At 39.5% G+C, this 25,458-nt stretch overlaps 1 protein-coding gene and 1 non-coding gene across 2 annotated transcripts; one reads left to right on the top strand and one right to left on the bottom strand.

The window, feature by feature from the left end:
* The first annotated feature begins 529 nt into the window (after positions 1 to 529).
* Positions 530 to 1,048, top strand: LOC127129530 (uncharacterized). Its single transcript, XM_051058692.1, has one exon. The coding sequence runs from the start codon at positions 530 to 532 to the stop codon at positions 1,046 to 1,048; it is 519 nt and encodes a 172-aa protein (XP_050914649.1).
* Positions 1,049 to 5,529: 4,481 nt separating this feature from the next.
* LOC127133217 (small nucleolar RNA R71) lies at positions 5,530 to 5,636 on the bottom strand. The gene has a single exon (XR_007807207.1). It is a non-coding gene; the product is annotated as a small nucleolar RNA R71 (small nucleolar RNA).
* Positions 5,637 to 25,458: the final 19,822 nt, after the last annotated feature.

Below are 25,458 nucleotides of genomic sequence, written 5' to 3'. Positions count from 1 at the left end.
CCTTTCTAGCCATCCCTTTAATATTATCCCTTGTTAACCTCGTTGAGCTTGTACCCTTTGTTTGTTTATATAACCACATTAATGTAAACCACATCCAAACACTTCCTTACCCTGTTCAGAGTCAATGTTATGTCTTTAAACTGTGTTAAATTCTAAGTTTGGGGTAACCCCATAAGTGTCTAAAAGTAAGGTGAGTGCGGAAAAAAATTAAGAAAAACGATCATAAAAAAAAAGAAGAGAAAACAAAGGAATTTTTTTGGATGGTACGAGAAAGCACTCACCGAATATTACTCTCAGGGCTAAGGAAGAACAATATATTCACCTTAGTCTTAGGAGTTTGACTGAAGAAGAGTGGATGTTCACATGTGTTTATGATATCCCTAATGGGGATACGAGACATAAGCTATGGGATAACTTGAAGACTATGACAAGTGAAATGACTAGTCCTTGGATGTTGACTGGAGATTTCAATGAGATTGCTTATGCTTATGAGAAAAAATAAGGAGTGCAGGTTTCGTAGAGAAAATACATGGCTTTCCATAATAATATCGATGATTGTAAGTTGCATGATCTTAGGGCTAGTGGTCCTAAGTATAAATGGAGAGGGCTAGTTTTTCAAGGAGGAAAACACATTTACGATAGATTGGATAGAGCATTGTGTAATGAAGATTTGAGTTTGAAATTCCCAGAAGCTTATACAAAGGTTCTCACTAGATTTGAGTTTTCTGACCATCACCCAATCATGATATCTCTGTCTTGTAATGTGTACTCCAAAGTTGCTAAACATTTTAGATTTAAGAGTGCTTGGTTGGTAGATAGTAATTATACGGATAGGCTCATGGGATTGTGGAAGGATAACAAAGGTTTAGGTCATAAGCTTAAGAATATTACAAAAGACTTAAAAGCTTGGAAGTGCAGTTCTCTCAAACAAGTTCATATAAGGAAGAAGGAGATTATGGCGAGACTTAATGGTGTTCAGAAGTGTATTCAAAGGAGGGAAAATATGGGGGCATGTAAACTCCTTAGCTTATGTTGCAAGATGAGTTAAATAATATTCTGAAAAAAGAAGAGATTATGTGGTTTCAACGATCAATGGCGAAGTGGCTTGCCGACGGAGATAGGAATACCAAATACTACCATTTGAAGACCATCACGAGAAGAAAGAGGGATGCTATTTGTCATGTTAAAAGATGAACAAGGTACTTGGGTGAAAGATGGGGATCAATTGAAGGAAAAGATTAACAATTACTACAAGCAGTTATTTCGGCTCAGTGATAAATGGCAGAACTGGCATCAAACTCATATCACATATCCCAGTCTTGAGGATGTAGAGATTGATAACCTTGATCTGCAAGTCACAAATGATGAAATTAAAAGGGCTATTTTTGACATGAAACCATGGAAATCTCCAGGTCCTGATGGATTTCCTGCAAGATTTTATCAAAAATCACGGGATATAGTTGGGAGGAATGTGTGTGATTTTGTGAAGTGTATTTGGAAGCAGTCAAATAGGATTGCTTAAGTGAACCAAACTAACATTTGTCTCATTCCCAAAGGTGAACATCCCACAATTGTTATGCAATTTCACCCTATTTCGTTATGCAACAACATTTATAAGGTTGTTAGTAAGGTTGTAATGGGAAGGTTGAAAAGGCATATGAACAAACTGATTTCTTTGTTTCAAACTAGTTTTGTACCGGAAAGAGTGATCCATGAAAAGATTATTATAGAAAAGGAAGTCATACATAGTATGAAGAAAATGAAAAGTAAAAAAGGCCATTTTGAAATTAAAGTCGATTTGTCTAAGGCGTATGTCAAATTGAGTTGGGAGTTCATTTGGCGTACGCTCCAAGAAATCAATTTTCCTGTAAGTATGATCAATATTATCATGCATGTTGTGTCGTATGTGGAAACCAATGTTAATTGAAATGGAGCTAGGAGCAGTTTCTTTTGACCTCAACATGGTATTCGTCAAGGAGACCCTATCTCGCTTTATCTTTTCGTCCTTTGTATCGACAAATTAACCCACCTCATCGAGCATGAAGTTAGAATGAATAATTGGAAGACGCTGAAGTTAGGTAGGCAAGGTACTCTAATCTCATACCTTATGTTTGTTGATGATCTCCTGCTATTTGGAGAAGCCACAGAAAACAAATGGAGTGTGTCATGAGAACTCTCAATATGTTTTGTAACATGTCAGGTAAAGAGGTTAGTCAGGAGAAAACTAGCCTCTTGTTTTCTAAGAATGTGAATAGAAATATGCACAATAAGCTTGTGAATCTTTCTGGTTATAGGGTAACGAGCAATTTAGGGAAGTACCTTGGTGTTCCAATTAGGGGAAAGATGTTGAGGAAGAATGATTTTAATTACCTCGTGGATCAAATAACTGCTAAACTTGTGAGTTGGAAGAAAAATCGTCTGTCTTTTGCAGGGAGGATTACACTGGCCAAGAGTGTTATTGAAGCTATGCCCATTTACCTGATGATGACTAACAGAATCCCTAAAGCCATTATCAATGAAATCCATAGAATTCAATGTAAATTCATTTGGGGAGATACAGAGGAGTAGAGGAAGATTCATGCAATGGGCTGGAACACCTTAACTAACTCTAAATGGCACAATGGTTTAGGGTTGAGGAACCTGGAGAGTTTAAACACAACAAGTATTATGAAGCTTGGATGGAAGATTGCAACTAATGCCAAGGATATATGGTATGAGGTTATGTATGACAAGTATGTCATTCAAGAGGAGTTTAAGTTCTCTGGCATGAAGGCTGGTGATTCTAGTCTTTGGAAGGAGATAACTAAGGTCTCCAAGGATGTTCACAAGTTTGGTTGTTGGCATGTTAGGGATGGTACGAGAATTTGCGCTTGCGAGGATAATTGGCTAGGCGAGGAGTTACAACACAATGCTATCCAACATCTTATTTCTAATAACTTGGTGGGAGCCAGAGTGGTGGATTTGGTGAACAATCAGAGGGGTTGGAGTTGGAGCTTGCTTGATAGTTGGCTGCCTATGAAGTGGAAAGATAAAATTTGTGCTTGCTTGCCGCCATGTATAGGGCAAGATGCTAACCAATTTTATTTTGCAGGTACTGCTAATGGTGAGTTTTCTTTGAAGAAAGTTTATCAGACAATTGAGGTGGACGACATTAGCCATGAAAATGATGATTGAGGTAGGATTTGGAAGTTGCAAGTCCCGGAGAGGTGCAAGAGCTTCATGTGGATTCTTAAGCATGATAGATTTCTTACTAATCTCAACAAAAGTATGAAAGGTGATAACGCGAAAACACATCAGATAATTGCCTTAATTTACACTCAAAGATCACATCATTTCGATTAATATCCCGATTTTTGCGCAAGTATTCGTGTTGTTTTGCAGGTATTTGAATCTCCATGCACTAAAGAGCAAAATGAAGAAAAGAAAGAAAAAGAAGAAGAAACAAGTGAAAAAAACACAGAAAAACCAGAAGAACAGAAAATGCAGATTTTACTGATGTGACGATCGCCACACATTCATGACGCTCGTCACGACCCAGACTGTGACGACCGTCACAGGCCCATGACGAGCGTCACGCGCCCACAAAGTGCGCTTTGAAGCAGTCAGCAACAGGCACCCAAACGTGCCTATATTTCCTCCAACAAACTTTTCCCACAAATTCCTCTCTCAAGACCAAGTCTTCCTTGATTTCCTCAACTACCAAGACCTAATGGAAACTATATAAAGGACTCAAATGGGAAAAACTGGAGAGGCCTACTTTGATATTTACGCTCTGCAATTTAATTTTCAGCTTTCTAACTTTCAGCATTTTTTCTTTCTTTCCAGCAACCTTGTTTCCGTTGCTTTATTGTATTCGCCATTCTTTTTATAGTTTCCCTTTTTCCAGTTAGTTTTCCAATTAGCCATAGTAGTAGTTTCCTACACTGGGTAACTACTACACTTTATTTAATTTTAGTAGTAATCTGTATTGAAGAAGCAAAGCCTACTGACTTGTGGAGGACTGCTCAAGTGCTCCAAGAATCGATATACTTTGTACTTCGATCTCCAGGTTTTTACTGAATTATTATTATTATTGCCCATTTATTATTATAAGCATGTTTTCCGCAATGTTGATCTGTTTATGTGTTGCGTTTGCTTTAATTAATGTGTCCGACTAAACTACCGGTATCGGTATGTAGCAACTTAATTTGATGGGATTTAATAATAACCGGTGAAAACCCTTTTTCTCAAATAACCTTTTAGGCTGAGGTTTTTAATTTAGATTTAATTAACTTTATCACAAAAGTGTGAAAAGCTATTTAATATGATTTTGCCACGAGAGTGGGAAATTAACTAAGGTGAGAACCAACAATCGCGAGAGCGTGAGGCTCGAGCTGGATAGTAAAAACTAGGCATTGAGTTTAAAAACAGCGAGAGCACTTTAAAAACAATTAGAACTTATTTATTTTCAAAAAGTAATTTTGACTTCAAATGGGACAACGAGAGCGTATATTCTGACTTAAAGTTATAGGCCGAATCAACAACCACGAGAGTGTGAGATAAAGTCTTTTAAATAAATATTTTCTACTGAGAGATATTTGACATTTAAACTATTCACCGGTGACTTATCGAATCCCTGACGATTAATGCGCTGCATACCGATTCCTTCCCTTAATTCTTTATTAAAATTGAAAATTTCCCTTAGATTTACTATATTACCCCCAAACTTCTACTAATCAATTCCCTTAGCTAAACATAGTGACTTTAGTAGCACTAGTTTGACCATAGGTCCCTGTGGGATCGATATCTTTTAAAACTAAAGCGACTAGACTGTGCACTTGCAGTCAAGTACCCGACATACTATATTTTATATATAGCCAGACGAACCATCAAGTTTTTGGCGCCGTTGCTGGGGACCTGTTTTAGTCGATTAGTGCGATTCTTCCGTTGCACGGTATAGACTAAGGTAAAAACAAAAACTAATCTTCTCTCCTTTCTTTCCCTGATTGTATGCCAAGTACTCGCTCACAAGGCGATAACTTAGCACCACCAATCCCTAAATTAGAGCGTTTCCTATACGTGAGACGCCGAATACACGAATATCAACAAAAGTACGGTATTCCCGATATCTCCTTTCCTCTTAAATAAGAAGAAAAACCAAACATGGCTGAAGAAGGACAACAGAATCGTCCTCTTAAATTCTACGCTACCCCATTTCAACAAGAACCTTACAACAACATTGTTGCCCCCGCTATTAATCGAAATGATTTCGAGCTGAAACCCTCACTCTTATCAGCCGTCCAACAACATCAATTTGCTGGAAATCCAACAGGCGATCCTAATGAACACCTGACCAAGTTTGTGCAGTATGCAGATACTGTAAAAGCGAATGGTGTATCTCAAGATGCGATAAGACTGCGCCTTTTTCCATTCTCACTAAGAGACAGAGCTTGGGCTTGGTTACAATCCTTTCCCTCCAACTCCGTTACAACATGGGAGGAACTGAAGAACGTCTTCTTATCCCGATACTTTCCGCCGAGCAAAACTGCTATGCTGAGAGCTTAAATCAACAGATTCAGGCAGAAAGATATGGAATCTCTCTACGAAGCGTGGGAGAGATACAAGGACATGATGAGAATATGTCCACATCACGGTCTAGAAGACTGGGTGATCATTCACACATTCTATAATGGGCTTCTGTATAACACAAGACTTACAATAGACGTTGTCGCGGGCGGTGCACTTATGGATAAGCCATACACTGAAGCCTATCAACTCATTGAAAACATGGCCCAAAACCATTCCCAATGGGGAGGTGAACGAACTCCAGTGGAAAAGTCCCAGATGAAGGGTGGAATGTACGAAATCAGTAGCCTCGACCATGTTCATGCAAAGGTAGATGCCCTTGTCCAAAAATTAGATAACTTGACCATACCACCCGTAGCCATCGTGGCTGCTATAACTCCAAACTGTGAGTTATGTGGAAACCTTGGACACACTGCACAAGAATGTCAAATATTAGCAGGAGTCCCAACCGATCAAGTGAACTACACACAAGGAAATCCCTATTCCAATACTTATAATCCTGGTTGGAAAAACCATCCAAATTTCTCGTATAAGAATAACAATGCCCTGTATGCACCTTGCCAAACACCAGCTGTTCCGCCTGGATATCAAAAGTCAGCTAATAATGCTCCTAACATGCCTAGGAAGTCAAATCTCGTGTTGATGATGGAAAGCTTCATAGCTACTCAAGCTCAAACAAACAAGTACTTCTTGAACCAAAACATACATACTAGCGAGCAACTCAAACAACTAGCGAATAAAGTAGACGCCTTAGCCACCCACAATAAAATGCTTGAAACACAGATTTCGCAAGTGGCTCAACATCAAGTATCTACAGCCGCTCTAGCTGGATCGTTTCCTGGACAGCCGCAACCTAATCCGAAGGGACATGCAAATGCCGTTATATTGAGGAGTGGAAAAGAAGTAGATGGACCCGTATATCCAAGACTCCAAAACCATGCCATGTACCAAAAACCAGATAAAACCTCAACTGAGCAGGTGAATGAACCAAAGGAAATAGAAGATAATACCCAGAAGGCCGAAGAGAAAGAGAAACCTTATGTGCCTCCTGTTGGTGTAAGCCCTAGAGGCCAATACATTTTGGTACTTGTATCGAATAATAAAAGGCATTCTCTTTATTATGGTTGATTAATAAAGTCCCTGGAATAGATAGTCCGTTTAATGTATTAAGTGTGACTTAATCATGAGAACACATTAAACATAAGGACACTATTCCTAAAGTATCCGTAGTCGAGCTTTAGTGTGAAGTGGGATAACATTAAAGCATTAAGACTATTATGTTTGTAGACTGATGATCACATCTCATGGATCATGGATAAAGAGTTATCAAGTCTTAAACATAGGTATGAATATTAGGAGTAATATTTATACCGGATTGACCCGCTATGAGAATACTATATAGAAAGTTATGCAAGGTGTCATAAGTTATTCTCATGGTGATAATAGTGTATTCCACTCTTCGACCTGAAACCACTATGGATCCTAGATGTAGAGTCGAGTGCTTTATTGCTGATCCAACATTGTCCGTAACTGGATAACCATAAAGACAGTTGATGGGTACTCCACGAAGCATGCTGAGGGACATGAGTGACCTAGATGGAATTTGCCCATCCTGCATAACAGGATAAATGTCTATGGGCCCAATATTGAACTGGACAAGGATGACACGGTCTATGCCTTGTGTTCAATATAGACATAAGGGCAAAAGGGTAATTATACACATAAGTATTATCACAGAAGGTTTTGTCAGATCACATGACATTTTCGTGTCTTGGGTAGCAGTGATGTGTTGCTAGATACCGCTCACTGTTTATTATATTAAATGCGTGATTTAATATAATTGCCAACGTCACGAAAACCTACAGGGTCACACACAAAGGACGGATTGATGAGAGATAGAGTAACTAAGGATTACCGTAAGGTACGGTGCCCTTAAGTGAGTTATAGAGCATCGTAAGGTACGATGTACTTGAGTAGAATACGAAATATGGTAAGGTACCATGAGCTTAAGTGATTTTGGGCATATTATAAGATATGGGCCAAAATACACTTAAGTGGGCTTTTAGCTTGAAGCCCACACAAGTGGTTCTATAAATAGAACCCTTGTGCAGAAGCAAAAATTGGCGGTTGCATTCTTTTCATTTTCACTCTCTCTCTCTCACTCAAAGCCTTCATTCGTACCAGCTAGCACTGAGATTGAAGGAACCCGTTCGTGTGGACTGAGTAGAGACGTTGTCATCGTTCAACGTTCGTGATCATTTCGTGGATCTGCATCAAAGGGTTTTGATCGTTGCAAGAGATCTGCACCAAAGGTTTCAACCGTCACAAGAGGTAAATATTCTATCACTGATCATGACCATTCGTAAGGATCTCTAAAGGAGAAATTTTAATTTCCGCTGCGTTTTGGACCGCAATTCTCCTTCAGTGGTATCAGAGCCACTTACGAAACCATGACTCGGATAGCTGTTTATTTTCTGTATTAATATGATTAAAAGACAGAATGAATCAATTAATTAAAAGAGAAATTAAATTTGGCATCATGAGTGTACGAGTTGGATGATTGATGTTGACTATGCTTCGGAATCCGACATTAGTATGGTGAAGCAGCGATACATCGATCGTCCATAGGTTACGCAATTGAGACTGATCAACTTATATATGATATAAGTAATCCTAATGCAAAGTACGGTATATGTGATATACTGTTTCTGTTTCATTCATTCGAACACTAAATGATTGTTTTCCTTTGAGCAATCAATGGTCATTTGCTTCGGAATCCGACATTAGTATGGTGAAGCAATGACAGGTTGATCAATCATACTGAATCAACAATCGAGGTGTGTTTGACGGTCTGAAATTGGCGCATTAGGGTTGGTGACGGCGTAAGGGTTGTGCCGTCAAAGAGTTGTGAATTTAGGGCTTTTGGAACACGTTTGTTGACTGTTTCAAAGTTTGTTATTTTGGCTGCGTGAAGCTCGTGTGACGAGCGTGTTGACTATTTCAAAGTCTGTTATTTTGGCCGCGTGAAGCTCGTGTGACGAGCGTAACAAGCGTAACAAACTGGATGTGTGACGGTCGTAACACGCCCATGACGGTCGTAACAAGGACGTGACGGTCGTCACATGCCTTGTGACGGTCGTCACACTCACAGAATTCTAGGCGTTTTTTGTTTTTGACCTGTGACGGTCGTAACGTGTCCTGTGACGCTCGTCACACTCACATGGCCTGTGACGGTCGTCACACGCCTGTGACGGTCGTCACACGCCTGTGACGGTCGTCACACTCACAGAGTCAAAAAATTTTGGGGTCTCTGTTTTGTGCCTGCGCAAGAGTTGTGTGGATGCAAAAACAATGTCCATTTCAAATGAATTGTTCATTAAAATTTTGGACAGGGGCGCTGCCCCTCCAACCCCGCAGGGGCGCTGCCCCTCCAACCCCCGGCCAACTCTGCGTAGTGTGATCGGTCGCTGAAATTTAATTTTAATTAAAGGAATTAAAATTTAATAATAACAATGTGTTTATTATTATTGCCTTGTGGTGATCAGTTATGGCCTTAGTTGTCCTTTATTTTGTTTTGGGTTTTTAAATACGACCTGCGTGTCGTGCCTCTCCTTTTGATCTCTTAATGTAACTTCTTTTCTCATCTCAAACCCTCGTATGTAAAACGAGTTTCTTCTGGAATGTAATGTTATGAAGAAAGAGAAGAAGACAATGTTATGAAGAAAGAGAAGATTTCAATATCAAAGGAGGACAATCTTAAAGATCTTGCTTGGTGAAGCTTAGAGAAGAATTCAATATTAAAGGAGGACAACCTTGAAGATCTTGCTTGGAGAAGCTTAGATCGTTGTAGGTTAGCTTAGGTTCTCTCATTGGCTTGGGAGAACAATTGCGCTAGGGGCCATAACTGTTTCATTTTGTTTGTATGTATGTTGATGCATGTGAATGTATGTTGATGCATGTGAGAGACGATTTATATGATAAACAAGCCGGTGAGATCATTATAATTGCAATTCCCTCAAAATTAAATATTAAGTTTATGCTTTCCAAGTTTTAACACTCATCAAGACTAGTAATGGATAATGTAGGTTTCGCCTACGCGAGGTGCAAGATCTATATATTAGTAAGGTGCGATGGGATAATTGTAATATCCAACTGTTAAAACAATGGGTCAAACTTAACTAAACAAATTATAATAAGATTATATATATGTTTAGAAGCAAGAGTTGGGAATGATCCATATGATGGATTGGAATAAGGAGTTATTCACCCAACTGAAACATTCGAGAGTTGTATGAGATACAATTGGAAGGAGTTCCTACCTAAATAACCTAGTTTTGTGTAATCCGCCTACGCGGACTTAGAACGAAGTGAAATATGGATGTCGACCCACTAGAAAATCTTCCAACGGGATTTTCCGAATCAAATGATGAGGGTCATTTGTTTTGAGTAAAATAGTGGGAGCATATTTGATTAAAGGCCTAATTAAATATGTCAATGATACTTATATTTTCTTAATCCTTATGTAGATAACCATGACAGCAAACACCTCTAACAACATCTTGCGATCAATCCTTGACAAGGAAAAATTGTCTGGGACAAATTTTCTGGATTGGCACCGAAACCTGAGGATTGTCCTCAAACATGATAAAAAGCTGTATGTCTTGGAGACACCTGTTCCTGAAGAGGAACCTCCTAGTTCTGCACCTAAGGCAGAAAGAGATGCTTATAAGAAGCATGTCGATGATGCCAATGAAACTGCTTGTCTCATGCTGGCTACCATGAACTCAGAATTGCAAAAGCAACATGAGAACATGTCAGCGTTCGATATGATCGAACACCTGAAGCTGCTCTATCAAGAGCAAGCAAGGCATGAGAGGTTTGAAGTTTCAAAAGCCCTTTTCCAAACCAAGTTAGCTGAGGGAGCCCCTGTAGGTCCCCATGTACTCAAGATGATTGGGTATGTGGAAAACCTTGAGAGATTGGGTTTTCCCCTCGAAAAGGAACTTGCGACTGATTTGATCTTGCAATCGTTGCCAGATAGTTTCAGTCAATTTGTCCTAAATTTCAATATGATTGATATGGACAAATCTCTTCCTGAACTGCTCGCTATGTTAAGAACTGCCGAGCAGAATCTGAAGTCAAAAGGGAAGTCCATTCTGATGATCGGAAATGGAAAGAGACAGAACAAAAGGCTCACTAAGCAGGGTGATAAAGGGAAAGGCAAGGAAGTTGCCAAACCCAAACCCACCGTTGCTGCTTTAAAGCCTAGTGGAGGCATAGCAAAAGAAGACACCTGCTTCCATTGCGGTAAGACCGGACACTGGAAGAGGAACTGCCCAAAGTACCTGGAAGATAAGAAGAATGGAGTAGAGACTTCAACTTCAGGTATTTTTGTTATTAAATAAATTTATCTACTTCTGCATCATGGGTATTAGATACTGGATGCGGTTCTCACATTTGTACAAATGTGCAGGGGCTGAAAAGGAGTAGAGATTTGGCAAAAGGTGAAGTTGACCTACGAGTTGGCAATGGAGCAAAGGTTGCTACTTTAGCCGTAGGATCTTATTAACTTTACCTAGTGGTTTTATAATTCAGTTAGAGAACTGTTATTATGTATCTGCAATTAGCAGGAATATTATTTCCATTTCTTGTTTGGACAAGTTTGGTTTTTCATTTATAATAAAGAACAATTGTTGCTCAATTTATTTGAATGATATATTCTATGCTACTGCACAAGTGAGCAATGGACTATATGTCCTTGATCTCATAATGCCAACTTATAACATTAATACTAAAAGGATGAAACCTAATAAGTTAAATCCATGATGAGTCACGTTGATCTTCCAAACTCCATTTGCGGACATGCACTATTGACAACAGCTTACACACTTGACCATGTTCCATCCAAAAGGTTAACAAGACACCATATGAGATATGGAGTGGTAAGAAACCACATATGTCTTACATAAAGATTTGGGGTTGCGAGGTTTATGTGAAATGACAAGTTTCAACTAAGCTTGAGCCCAAATCTGACAAATGCTTATTTGTGGGGTATCCTAAAGAAACAAGAGGATATTATTTCTACAATCCTTTTGAGGGCAAAATGTTTGTCGCTCGAACCTGAGTTTTCCTAGAGAGGGATTTTATTTCCAAAGGAATCAGTGGGAGGAAAGTAGAACTTGAAGAAATTCAAGAATCACAAATTATCGATACACCTATGGAGGAATTAGAGCAGGAAACACAAGTGGTTGTGTAAGAGCAACCTGCTCAAGTAGAACAAGACCAGCGTAGGTCAGGCAGGATACGTCACCTACCTGAGATATATGGATATCTGATCAAGGTGATGTATTACTCATGGATCAAGATGAGCCTGTGACCTACTCATGGAATCTTCGCCTTGATGAAACAGTAAAACTGTATGGATTCATCAAGAACAAAGATGAGCCTTGTGTCTACAAGAAGGTTAGTGGGAGCATGATCGTATTCCTGGTATTATATGTAGATGACATATTACTTATTGGAAACGATATCCCTACCCTGCAACAAGCAAAGTCTTGGGTGGGGAAATGCTTATCTATGAAGGACCTAGGTGAAGCAGCCTATATATTAGGAATCAGAATCTATAGAGATAGATCATAAAATGCTTGGCCTAAGTCAGAGTACATAGACAAGGTGCTGAGACGCTTTAATATGAATGATTCCAATGGTTATGTGTTTTGCTGAAATGGTGGCGCTGTGAGCTTGAAAAGTTCAAAGCAAGATACAGTTGCTGAATCTACAACCGAGGCCGAGTATATTGCTGTCTCAAGTGCAGCAAAGGAAGTTGTTTGGATCAAAAAGTTCATTAGTGAACTTGGCATAGTCCCTAGCATTGTGGATCCCATTGGTCTCTATTATGATAACAATGGTGCTATCGCATAAGCTAAGGAGCCTAGATCTCACCGACGATCCAAACACATACTTAGACGTTGTGTGAGAATATGTAGAGTACCTACACTTGACAATATAGCTGACCCACTGACAAAGTCTCTTGCGCAGCAGAAGCATGATGGCCATACTAGATCAATGGGCATAAGGGGTATACCTGATTGGCTCTAGTGCTAGTGGGAGATTGTTGGTGTAAGCCCTAGAGGCCAATACATTTTGGTACTTGTATCGAATAATAAAAGGCATTCTCTTTATTATGGTTGATTAATAAAGTCCCTGGAATAGATAGTCCGTTTAATGTATTAAGTGTGACTTAATCATGAGAACACATTAAACATAAGGACATTATTCCTAAAGTATCCGTAGTCGAGCTTTAGTGTGAAGTGGGATAATATTAAAGCATTAAGACTATTATGTTTGTAGACTGATGATCACATCTCATGGATCATGGATAAAGAGTTATCAAGTCTTAAACATAGGTATGAATATTAGGAGTAATATTTATACCGGATTGACCCGCTATGAGAATACTATATAGAAAGTTATGCAAGGTGTCATAAGTTATTCTCATGGTGATAATAGTGTATTCCACTCTTCGACCTGAAACCACTATGGATCCTAGATGTAGAGTCGAGTGCTTTATTGCTGATCCAACGTTGTCCGTAACTGGATAACCATAAAGACAGTTGATGGGTACTCCACGAAGCATGCTGAGGGACATGAGTGACCTAGATGGAATTTGCCCATCCTGCATAACAGGATAAATGTCTATGGGCCCAATATTGAACTGGACAAGGATGACACGGTCTATGCCTTGTGTTCAATATAGACATAAGGGCAAAAGGGTAATTATACACATAAGTATTATCACAGAAGGTTTTGTCAGATCACATGACATTTTCGTGTCTTGGGTAGCAGTGATGTGTTGCTAGATACCGCTCACTGTTTATTATATTAAATGCGTGATTTAATATAATTGCCAACGTCACGAAAACCTACAGGGTCACACACAAAGGACGGATTAATGAGAGATAGAGTAACTAAGGATTACCGTAAGGTACGGTGCCCTTAAGTGAGTTATAGAGCATCGTAAGGTACGATGTACTTGAGTAGAATACGAAATATGGTAAGGTACCATGAGCTTAAGTGATTTTGGGCATATTATAAGATATGGGCCAAAATACACTTAAGTGGGCTTTTAGCTTGAAGCCCGCACAAGTGGTTCTATAAATAGAACCCTTGTGCAGAAGCAAAAATTGGCGGTTGCATTCTTTTCGTTTTCACTCTCTCTCTCTCACTCAAAGCCTTCATTCGTACCAGCTAGCACTGAGATTGAAGGAACCCGTTCGTGTGGACTGAGTAGAGACGTTGTCATCGTTCAACGTTCGTGATCGTTTCGTGGATCTGCATCAAAGGGTTTTGATCGTTGCAAGAGATCTGCACCAAAGGTTTCAACCGTCACAAGAGGTAAATATTCTATCACTGATCATGACCATTCGTAAGGATCTCTAAAGGAGAAATTTTAATTTCCGCTGCGTTTTGGACCGCAATTCTCCTTCACCTCCACCTCCTTATAAACCACCCATTATGTATCCTCAATGACTTAAAAGTTCTAAGACTGCGAATCAATTTAGGAAATTTGTTGAGCTTCTGAAGCAATTAAACATTACGATACCCTTTACAGAAGCCATCACACAAATGCCCTCCTATGCCAAATTTCTTAAGGAAATCCTATCCAATAAGAAAAAGATTGAGGATGACGAAACAGTTACACTTACTGCCGAGTGTAGCGCCATAATCCAGAATAACATGCCTCCCAAACTAAAAGACCCAGGTAGTTTCTCCATAACCTGTGTCATTGGAAAATTTGTCATAGACAAAGCTCTATGCGATCTAGGAGCCAGCATTAGCGTAATGCCCTTAACCATTTGTAGAAGGCTCAGTATGGGAGAATTAAAACCGACAAAGATGTCTGTTCAGTTAGCTGACCGCTCAATCAAATATCTTGTCGGTGTACTAGAGAATGTCCCAGTTCGTGTAGGACAATTTTACATTCCTACCGATTTCATAATCATGGACATTAAAGAAGATGCCAGCACACCTATCATTCTAGGAAGGCCATTCTTGGCTACCGCCAGAGCCATAATAGACGTAAAGAGAGGTAAGCTGACATTCGAAGTTGGAGAGGAAAAGGTTGAATTCATCTTAACCCAATTCTTACAAGCGCCAGCTATAGACGACACCTGCTATCTGCTTGATGTCATAGACGAATGCGTGAGAGAGATGGAGATGGAAGAAACCACATACTCTGAAATAATGAAAATCCAAATCCCTCCAATCCTTGAAGACAATAATTGGCGTGAACCATACCAAAACGAAAGTCTAAGCGAATGCTTGGCACTTACACCCAACCACATGCCATGCCCAAAGAAACCTGACTTGGAACTAAAAATACTACCAAAGAACCTAAGATACGAATTCCTAGACACTGAACTAAAAAGGCCAATAATAGTCAACACTGACTTAGGACAAATGGAAACAGAGAAACTACTAGATGTCCTAAGAAAATATCCAACAGCGTTAGGATATAACATCGCCGATCTAAAAGGAATAAGTCCTTCGATCTGTATGCACTGTATTATGCTGGAGGAAGACTGTAAAACCTCTAGAGAGCACCAAAAAAGGATCAACCCAATCCTAAGTACCGTAGTCAAGGATGAAGTAAAGAAACTTCTAGACGCTGGAATCATCTACCCGATCTCAGATAGTCAATGGGTTAGCCCCGTTCATGTAGTACCCAAGAAAGGAGGTGTTACAGTTGTTAAGAACGAGAAGGACGAATCCATAGCACAAAGAGTAGTGACCGGAAGTAGAATGTGTATTGACTATAGAAAACTAAATAAAGTCACTCGTAAAGATCATTTCCCTCTACCTTTCATTGATCAAATGCTTGAACGACTGGCTAAGCATTCTCACTTCTGCTATCTAGACGGTTATTCGGGATTTTTTCAAATCCCAATCCATCCTGACGACCAAGAAAAGACTACCTTCACATGCCCGTATGGTACATTCGCCTACCGACAAATGCCATTTGGCTTATGTAACGCTCCCACAACATTTCAAAGATGCATGATGGCAATCTTCGCAGATTTTATAGATGACATCATGGAAGTCTTTATGGACGATTTTTCTGTTCGCGGTCAGAGTTTTGAAGGATGTTTATCTAACCTCGAAATGGTACTCGAAAGATGCGTGAAAGTGAACCTTGTTTTAAACTGGGAGAAATGTCATTTTATGGTTCAACAAGGAATTGTATTAGGTCACGTGGTATCTGACAGAGGAATTGAAGTGGACAAAGCTAAAATCGAAATTATAGAGAACCTTCAACCTCCGAAAACCGTTCGAGAGATAAGAAGCTTTCTAGGACACGCCGGTTTCTACCGACGTTTTATTAAAGATTTCTCAAAAATAACCAAGCCACTTACATGATTATTAATGAAAGACACTGACTTCATATTTGATGAAAAATGCTTAACAACGTTCAACCAACTGAAAACATCTTTAATCACCGCACCCATAATGCAACCACCTGACTGGAGATTACCAATTAAAATCATGTGCGATGCGAGTGATTACGCAGTGGGCGCAGTACTAGGACAAAGGAAGGATAATAAGCTTCATGCTATTTACTATACGAGTAGAACACTTGATCATGCCCAAATGAACTACGCCACCACTGAAAAAGAACTTCTAGCTGTCGTGTTCGCATTGGACAAATTCCGTTCCTACCTGGTGGGGGCAAAAATTATCATCTATACCGACCACGCTGCTATTAGATATTTGTTAAGTAAGAAGGATGCCAAACCAAGACTTTTAAGATGGATCCTGCTCTTACAAGAGTTTAATTTAGAAATAAAAGATAAGAAAGGTACTGAGAACGTAGTAGCAAACCACTTATCTCGTATCGAAGGGAATAAGCCTGAACAAATCCCAATTAATGACGATTTCCCTTACGAACGACTCATCGCCCAAATGGAAAGTGATATGTCTGAACTGACATTAAGCGATACAGAAATAGAAGAATCCGTGGAAGAAGTACACGCGAATGCAACTCTGCTATGGTACGCTGACTTTGTCAACTACCTAGCCGTCGGAGTACTTCCGCCGGACCTATCTTATCAACAAAAGAAGAAGTTCTTTCATGACCTAAAACAGTATTACTGGGATGAACCCCTTCTTTCCAAAAGAGGGACCGACGGTATTTTCCGTCGATGTGTTCCTCAGGACGAAATCGAAGATATAATCTTAAATTGCCATTCCGCCCCCTATGGAGGGCACGCAAGTACCTCAAAGACCTGTACTAAGATCCTGCAATCCGGCCTATTTTGGCCTACCCTATGGAAAGACGTCCATAACGCGGTTATAAAATGCGACCGGTGCCAACGCACTGGCAACATCTCAAGACGCGATGAAATGCCACAAACAGGAATCTTAGAAGTCGAAGTCTTTAACGTATGGGGAATTGACTTCATGGACCATTCCTAACTTCTTTTGGTAATAAATACATACTCGTTGCTGTCGACTATGTCTCAAAATGGATTGAGGTTGTACCCTCTCTAACAAATGACACACGAGTAGTAATCAAGCTATTCAGAAATATTATCTTTCCCAGATTTGGTGTGCCGAAACTAGTAGTTAGTGACGGTGGCTCCCACTTCATATCGAATATATTTGGAAAACTCCTTCTGAAGTACGGAGTCCGACACCGCGTGGCAACACCGTATCATCCACAAACTAGCGGGCAAGTCGAAGTCTCGAATCGAGAAATAAAACAAATTCTTAAGAAGACCGTAGGAATATCCAGAAAGGACTGGTCATCCAATCTAAACGAAGCTTTATGGGCCTACCGGACGACTTACAAAACCCCGATAGGAACCACACCCTTCAAACTAGTTTATGGTAAATCATGCCACCTCCCTGTGGAACTGGAACACAAAGCGTATTGGGAAATTAAAACCCTTAACATCAACTACACTTCTGCGGGCGAGAAACGGATTCTGGACATCCACGAATTAGAAGAGCTCAGATTGGACGCTTACGAGAATGCCATGATCTACAAAGAACGAACCAAAAGATGGCATGACAAACGCATCTCTAGGAAGGAGTTTAAAGTTGGCGACGTAGTGCTGCTATTTAATTCAAGACTTAAACTCTTTCCAGGAAAACTCAAATCTTGGTGGTCTGGTCCTTTCGAGATCAGCAAAGTTCTCCAAAGTGGCGCGATAGAAATAAAAGGTAGAAATAGTGACCCTTTTGTAGTAAACGGGCAGCGCTCAAAGCACTATTATAATATAGAAAACAGAGACTATTCGACCAGTCTCAGACTCATAGAGCTGCCCGCTCAACCCCAAACCTAGTGCTACGCGACACTACCGTCGAACTTCCGACATTAAACAAAGTGCTTAGTGGGAGACAACTTCTTCTTTTCATTATTTTTCTTACAATCTATTTTTTTTCCTTTCTTTAATTTTTTTATTTATTTTGTTTGCTCCCCCCTTCTTGATTCTTTGCAGTCACTCTTGTTGTTTCTATTAACTAACTTAGACATATTGGATACTGACTAACAGGAAAATTACTAATTAGTTAGTTAATTAATTTCATCATGCAACAACCAGAGACAATTTTCAGAGGCAGAGTTCAACGCAGGCGGTATGATTATCTAGCGAGGAAGAATATGACATTGACCATATATTATGATGGAACGACCATGGATAAATTAGGCATCCGAGATAGCATCCTTTATATGTTTAACCAGCTGGGGTGGGAGAACGCAGCCATTAAAAGACGGTTTGTCACGTACCGTGAACTAACCTTAGAATTCCTGAGTTCCCTTGTATACATCCCTGAACATGGTTACAGACTTAACAAAGGGTTGATATCCTTTAGGTTATTTAGCATGGACTTCACCTACACCCGTCGAGACCTTGCTGACCTCATAGGATTTCCTAGCGGCCCTTTCGTCTTTACTACCCGCCAGGAGGACCTTATCGATGACATTGATCTCGATGACTTATGGGGTTGCATATCCGGAGAATCCAACCCTAACCCTAATGAGATGCACTCACAAAAGATCCATAACCCCGCTATCCGTTATTTTCATAAAATACTAGCCCACACCATATTTGGTAAGGAAGAGAATAACACCTTAGTGTCCCGCGATGAACTCTTCATCCTGCTGTGTGTCGATCAAGGTCGACACTTCAACATAGTGCCATTCATGATAGAAATATTTGTCCACCTTGCTAAGAATAGCCGTACCCCACTAATCATAGGTGGCCTATTTACCATGATAGCAGACACTATAGGACTTGTACGCCCACTTTATGAGCTTATACCTTTTGGAAACATCCTCCCAATGGATATCGAATTCTGCTTTGATCGCAGAATCATAGGAAACATTGGGACGAATACCTTTGATTATCTAATCAATAATAAAGTGGTTCGACTTTTCATCTTGCCTAACCATGAGAAAACGAGTGTTCACAACCGAGACAACTGGCTCTATGACTTAGAGTAACACCCTATCGACCCACCTTCACCTCCCGCTACACCACTCAAATATGAGTGTGTTAATGACCCTATCCATAAGAAAGACTCTGACCCTGAAACACCTCCTAACTATTATAACATTGTTGAACCGGTTCCTCCATCTTGTGCTGATAATCATGCCATGCTCATCACCCGTCTGAATACTTTCCAATCTGACATCACCATTGTGAAAGAAGAGATAACGCGCATACGCTTTAATGTCTTAGGCCTGATGGATATAGCCGTTGAGTAATTTCATTATCTGAACGAAGTTGTTCCTGCATTGGGACAAAAACGTGGCCGAATCTACTGACCACTGATTTTTCCTACTCGTACTAAGCAATGAGGACACTACTTTGTTTTGTGTGGGGAGGGAGCACTTTTATTTATTGCATTACTTTTGTTCTATTGTTTTCATTTGCTATGTTATCGCTACATTCCTTTCCTATGTTACATTTAATTTCAATTCATTAATTCAATTGCTATTTAATTACGCTTATTTTATCTTTTTACTTATTTCTACATTTATGTTGTTAAATTCAAATTGCTTAGCTATTATTTATGCTGCTATTCTGTTGTGATGAGAATTTTTTTGAATTTAGCGTGTGACGACCATCACTATAGGGTGACGTCCGTCTCGCAGACGTGACGACCGTCACGAATCTGGAATGATCGTCACACACATGAAAGTGACAGTTACGAGCAAGTGACCGTTGCAGACGACCGTTACGCATCCGTTGTGCGTGACGACCGTCACATTCCTGTGACGACCGTCACGAATTCCAGAAAGCTCGCCTATAAAAGCATGCGCTCTTTCTCCCTTTTTCCTCACCAATATTCACTCTCTTACATTCTGATCACCATCTATTGAATTCTTTGCTATTTACTTTGAACGCGTAACTCACAAACCTTCCACCCCACCCACCAACACCAAAAGTTTCATCCAACTCATAAAAAGGCCCGTCAAGAAAGAGGCACTCCCGACCTTTCAACCGTCACATTCTGTGATGGAGAAGTCGACGAACTCCAAAGGAGCAACTACCTCAAATTCTATCAACGTTCCGTTCAAGCCACGAGGTATGTTGATCATGAATGCCTAAGGGAGTTAGGACTTTTGGAGGGTGTGGAATGGATGCTAGCTGCCTCCAGCCTGACGCAGCTCTGTACCACACCGCAACCGACCTACGAAGCGCTGACCCTGGAATTTCTAAGTTCCTACTCATATATCACTCCACCTGGCGCTACCCAATATCTCATCGGTGTAGCCACATTTAGAATGTTCGGCACCGAGTATTCCCTTAATCAAACCTTGATAGCGAGAATGCTTGGTTTCCGACATGGAGAAGGAATCCACTACTGCATCCCAGAAGGATGGTCAGATATAACATTCCAAGTTTGGTACAACCTCGCCAATATGAATGCAACGAGTTGGGATATGCTTAACGTAACATACATCCACAACCCAGCCATTAAATACTTTTACCGAGACCTGGGGCACACAGTTTTGGGGAGAGTCAGCAACCACAAGGTAAACTCTAAGGAACTTTTCCTTCTCCACTGTGTGTTTGCCCAAATTGCGTTTAATGTTACTCCTTTCCTACTAGCCAACATCCAGGCTGCTTGCATGAGAGGCAGCCAGGCGTTTTGTTGTGGGGGAATTATCACCTCCATAGGATTAGGCTTGAACCTGGGAGATAGGCTAGCCAACTTACCAGCCCTGGAAGCAGAATTCCTCGATATCGACTACTGCCGTGCCTCACACCTAATCAAAGTAGGAAATGATGGGAAGTATCATCCTGTTGTCAGAAACAAGACAGTACAGAGCATCATCATGCCCAACAGGAACCGCACAGATCCAAGAGAAATGACAAATTGGACTTTTGATCTGGAGGCCCCCGAGCCAAATAATGAAAATCATGGTAATGGTACAGATGAAGTCGAAGAAGAGCTTGACAGAGGCATGCCTCAACCATCTCAAGAGCACGCTGCAGAGACCTCCTCCCGAGGACAACGAAGAAGCGAACAAAGACCCGCCTCCATGGAAAACATCTACGCCTAGATGTTGAGACACAACCAAATAATGGAAGACCGCCAAACAAAAATGATGCAAGCGATCCAACAAATGCAGCGGGATCAACACGATTATGCTCACTGGCATGATCAGGGGATGGCGGAACTTTCCGACCAGATGAGTGTCCTGACCTATCGCGTAAATGCCATCCAGGAGTACACTCAGCACGTAGGATTGGATCTTACCCAGCGAGGACGAGGTGAGCGCGCAAGAGCAAGAGCCAGAGCACGAAGAAGCCAACCACGTAATGATGAACAGTGATTTTCGTTTCTTTTCCTTTTTACTTATGTATACTGTCGCATTGAGGATAATGCATTGTTTAAATGTGGGAGGAAATCCTTATCACTCCTATACTTGTTTCTATTGCTAATATTTTCAGCCAATACAAATTTTTTTTGCTTGTCCTCTTCAATCATTTTTTACATATTTCGGCATAATAAAATTTTTCTTAAAGATTTAATGCACACCCTACGAGTATATAGGTTGTCTTGTGGAGATTCTGTTAGGAAAACTGAGAAAGATCTAACAAGATTGATACCGTCCCGACATCCTAGACCCCTTATTTCTACGAGATCAGTTGGAATAACCATTATACCGACACCTTAAGTCTCCATTCTAGATTAACCCCTAGTAGTTTATACTAGCAGTCAACACCGTCTCAAGCGCAAACCACGTGGAGAGCCGATGAATATAAGTGTTTGATGCCTACAAATCAAGAAACTCCTTCATACTGTTGTTATCAAGAAATTGATAAAAGAACCATACAAAAGGTTGCAAAGTTGTGAAAAAAGAAGGAATAGAAACCCCATTTGGTTGGTCCAGAGGTACCTGGTTTTGGACTCGGTAGGGCGAACTACGGTTCGATCCCCCACAACCTTCAAAAAAGGGATATATAAAGGGGTACCACACTAGTGTACCAGACCCTCGTGCCAAGAAAAGGATCAAAGTCACTAACCGGCTACTTCACTAAGTGCGTGCGGAGGCAAACGGCTTAATGTGATTGTGCTAGAATGAAACCGGGTGAAATAGAAACAGAGACACTAGGTCGAGCTATAATAGCATGATGCAAACTGGCTTGTGTAAAGGAGAGATCTATGATAAAGTTGAAAGCTCGTGTCATCACAGTATCTTTGGTGTTTTACTCAATATCGGACATCCTGCTAATCCACCTGACAACCACGTACGAACGGGTAATGTATTCATGTTTAACTCTATTTTTCAAATTGTGTTTGCTTGAGGACAAGCAAAGATTCAAGTTTAGGGGAGTTTGATAACGCGAAAACACATCAGATAATTGCCTTAATTTACACTCAAAGATCACATCATTTCGATTAATATCCCGATTTTTGTGCAAGTATTCGTGTTGTTTTGCAGGTATTTGAATCTCCATGCACTAAAGAGCAAAATGAAGAAAAGGAAGAAAAAGAAGAAGATACAAGTGAAAAAAGCACAGAAAAACGAGAAGAACAGAAAATGCAGATTTTGCCGATGTGACGATCGCCACACATTCATGACACTCGTCACGATCTAGACTGTGACGACCGTCACAGGCCCATGACGAGCGTCACGCGGCCACAAAGTGCGCTTTGAAGCAGTCAGCAACAGGCACCCAAACGTGCCTATATTTCCTCCAACAAACTTTTCCCACAGATTCCTCTCTCAAGACCAAGTCTTCCTTGATTTCCTCAACTACCAGGACCTAATGGAAACTATATAAAGGACTCAAATGGGAAAAACTGGAGAGGCCTACTTTGATATTTAGGCTCTGCAATTTAATTTTCAGCTTTCTAGCTTTCAGCATTTTTTCTTTCTTTCCAGCAACCTTGTTTCCGTTGCTTTATTGTATTCACCATTCTTTTTATAGTTTCCCTTTTTCCAATTAGTTTTCCAGTTAGCCATAGTAGTAGTTTCCTACACTGGGGAACTACTACACTTTATTTAATTTTAGTAGTAATCTGTATTGAAGAAGCAAAGCCTACCGACTTGTGGAGGACTGCTCAAGTGCTCCAAGAATCGCTATACTTTGTACTTCGATCTCCAGGTTTTTATTGAATTATTATTATTATTGCCCATTTATTATTATAAGCATGTTTGCCGCAATGTTGATCTGTTTATGCCTTGCGTTTGCTTTAATTAATATGTCCGGCTAAACTACCGGTATCGGTATATAGCAACTTAATTTGATGGGATTTAATAATAACCGGTGAAAACCCTTTTTCTCAAATAACCTTTTAAGCTGAAGTTTTTAATTTAAATTTAATTAACTTTATCACAAAAGCGTGAAAAGCTATTTAATATGATTTTGCCACGAGAGTGGGAAATTAACTAAGGTGAGAACCAACAATCGCGAGAGCGTGAGGCTCGAGTTGGATAGTAAAAACTAGGCATTGAGTTTAAAAATAGCGAGAGCACTTTAAAAACAATTAGAACTTATTTATTTTCAAAAAGTAATTTTGACTTCAAATGGAACAGCGAGAGCATACATTCTGACTTAAAGTTATAGGCCGAATCAACAACCACGAGAGTGTGAGATAAAGTCTTTTAAATAAACATTTTCTACTGAGAGATATTTGACATTTAAACTATTCACTGGTGACTTATCGAATCCCTGACGATTAATGCGCTGCATACCGATTCCTTCCCTTAATTCTTTATTAAAATTGAAAATTTCCCTTAGATTTACTATATTACCCCCGAACTTCTACTAATCAATTCCCTTAGCTAAACATAGTGACGTTAGTAGCACTAGTTTGACCATAGGTCCTTGTGGGATCAATATCTTTTAAAACTAAAGCGACTAGACTGTGCACTTGCAGTCAAGTACCCGACATACTATATTTTATATATAGCCAGATGAACCATCAAAAGGCCTTGGACATGCTAGCTGTAAGTTATGCATAAATGTTTGCGAAGATACATTGCATGCTATTAGGGACTGTGCTAAGGCTATGCATACTTGGAAAAAACTTGTGCTAAGCAAGATCATGGTTGCGTTTTTTCATTGAATTTGCACGATTGGATTCATCCTAATTTGAGAGTTATGGGCGATGGGAGCCTCAATTGGAGGAATGTGTGTGCGGTTGCTTGTCATACACTATGGACGTGGAGGAATAATGAAGAACACGATGATGAGTTTGTGAGACCTTTTGATCCCGCTTACTTTATTTTCTAGAGACAAAAGGAGTATGAGGATGTTATAAGCATGACTTATCTTGTGCTTCGTTGCAAGGTGATCAGTAGGGATTATGGTTGGAAGCTGCCTTCGAACAATATAGTCAAACTTAATATTGATGGAGCTAGTAAGGATCATAATATGACTGAGTGTCGTGATGTTATTCTTGATACGAAGGGTGATTTGTTGAAGGGTTTTTTTTCAAGTTTTTGAGAAATTGTAGTGCTATCGTTGCTGAATTTTGGGGAGTTTTGGAAGGTCTCAAGCTCGCTAAGAGACTAGGGTTGAGGAGAGTGGAAATGAATGTAGATTATGAGTTGGTGGTGAGAACTATTCAAGAAGAGACTCAAAGCATTCCTAATTGCCTTATGTTGATTAGAGAAATTATGATTTTAATAAATGAGCATGAGATAATAACAATTTCTCACACCTTCAGAGTGGCTAATGCCTGTGCTGATGCTTTAGCTAAGATGAGTTCTATGACTAAAAATTCTAAGATTTATGTCGATATTTCAGATGTGTCTGTGATTTTGTTGGGAGTTGATTAAACTTTTTGGTCAAATCCACTTATAGGGTCTGATTAATTTTTTGTTTGTTCCTTCGAGCTTTAGTCCTCTTTATTATTTAAAAAAAGAAATTAAGTGTTGTTTGTTTATATTTCTAATAGTTTTTTTAATTTATTTAAAATTCTTCGGAGGATTCACTTTCTCTCTAACCAATTTGAATAAAAAAACTTTTTCTTATATTTTTATTTATATATTTATTTATTTTCATTTTTTTCTTCTTAAAACCACATATACATTTTGTTCGGTAATAATGAGAAATGCGACTTTGATTATTAAATTATTTTATTATTGGAATTAGCGGCTTCTTCATAAAAACAACGTATATTTAACATGAATTTATACCTTTTGAAAAATCTGAATGTACTTTTGTAATATCAAAGATATCTATTTTTAGTAGTATACTATTTTCCAATAAAAAACAACTATTTTATTTTGGAAAAGCATATTATCATTATCATTTTTCATAATATTTAATTAATAATTAGTTCAATTATTATTAATTATAGAACTATCAGCTTTATTTTATTTGGGAAATCTAACATGTTTTTTTTTTTGTAATATCAAAAACA

Source organism: Lathyrus oleraceus, chromosome 3, assembly GCF_024323335.1.
Source record: "Lathyrus oleraceus cultivar Zhongwan6 chromosome 3, CAAS_Psat_ZW6_1.0, whole genome shotgun sequence".
Classification (NCBI taxonomy): Eukaryota; Viridiplantae; Streptophyta; class Magnoliopsida; order Fabales; family Fabaceae; genus Lathyrus; species Lathyrus oleraceus.
Note: the sequence above shows the minus strand (reverse complement) of the source record. Positions and strands in the feature narration are given on the sequence as shown.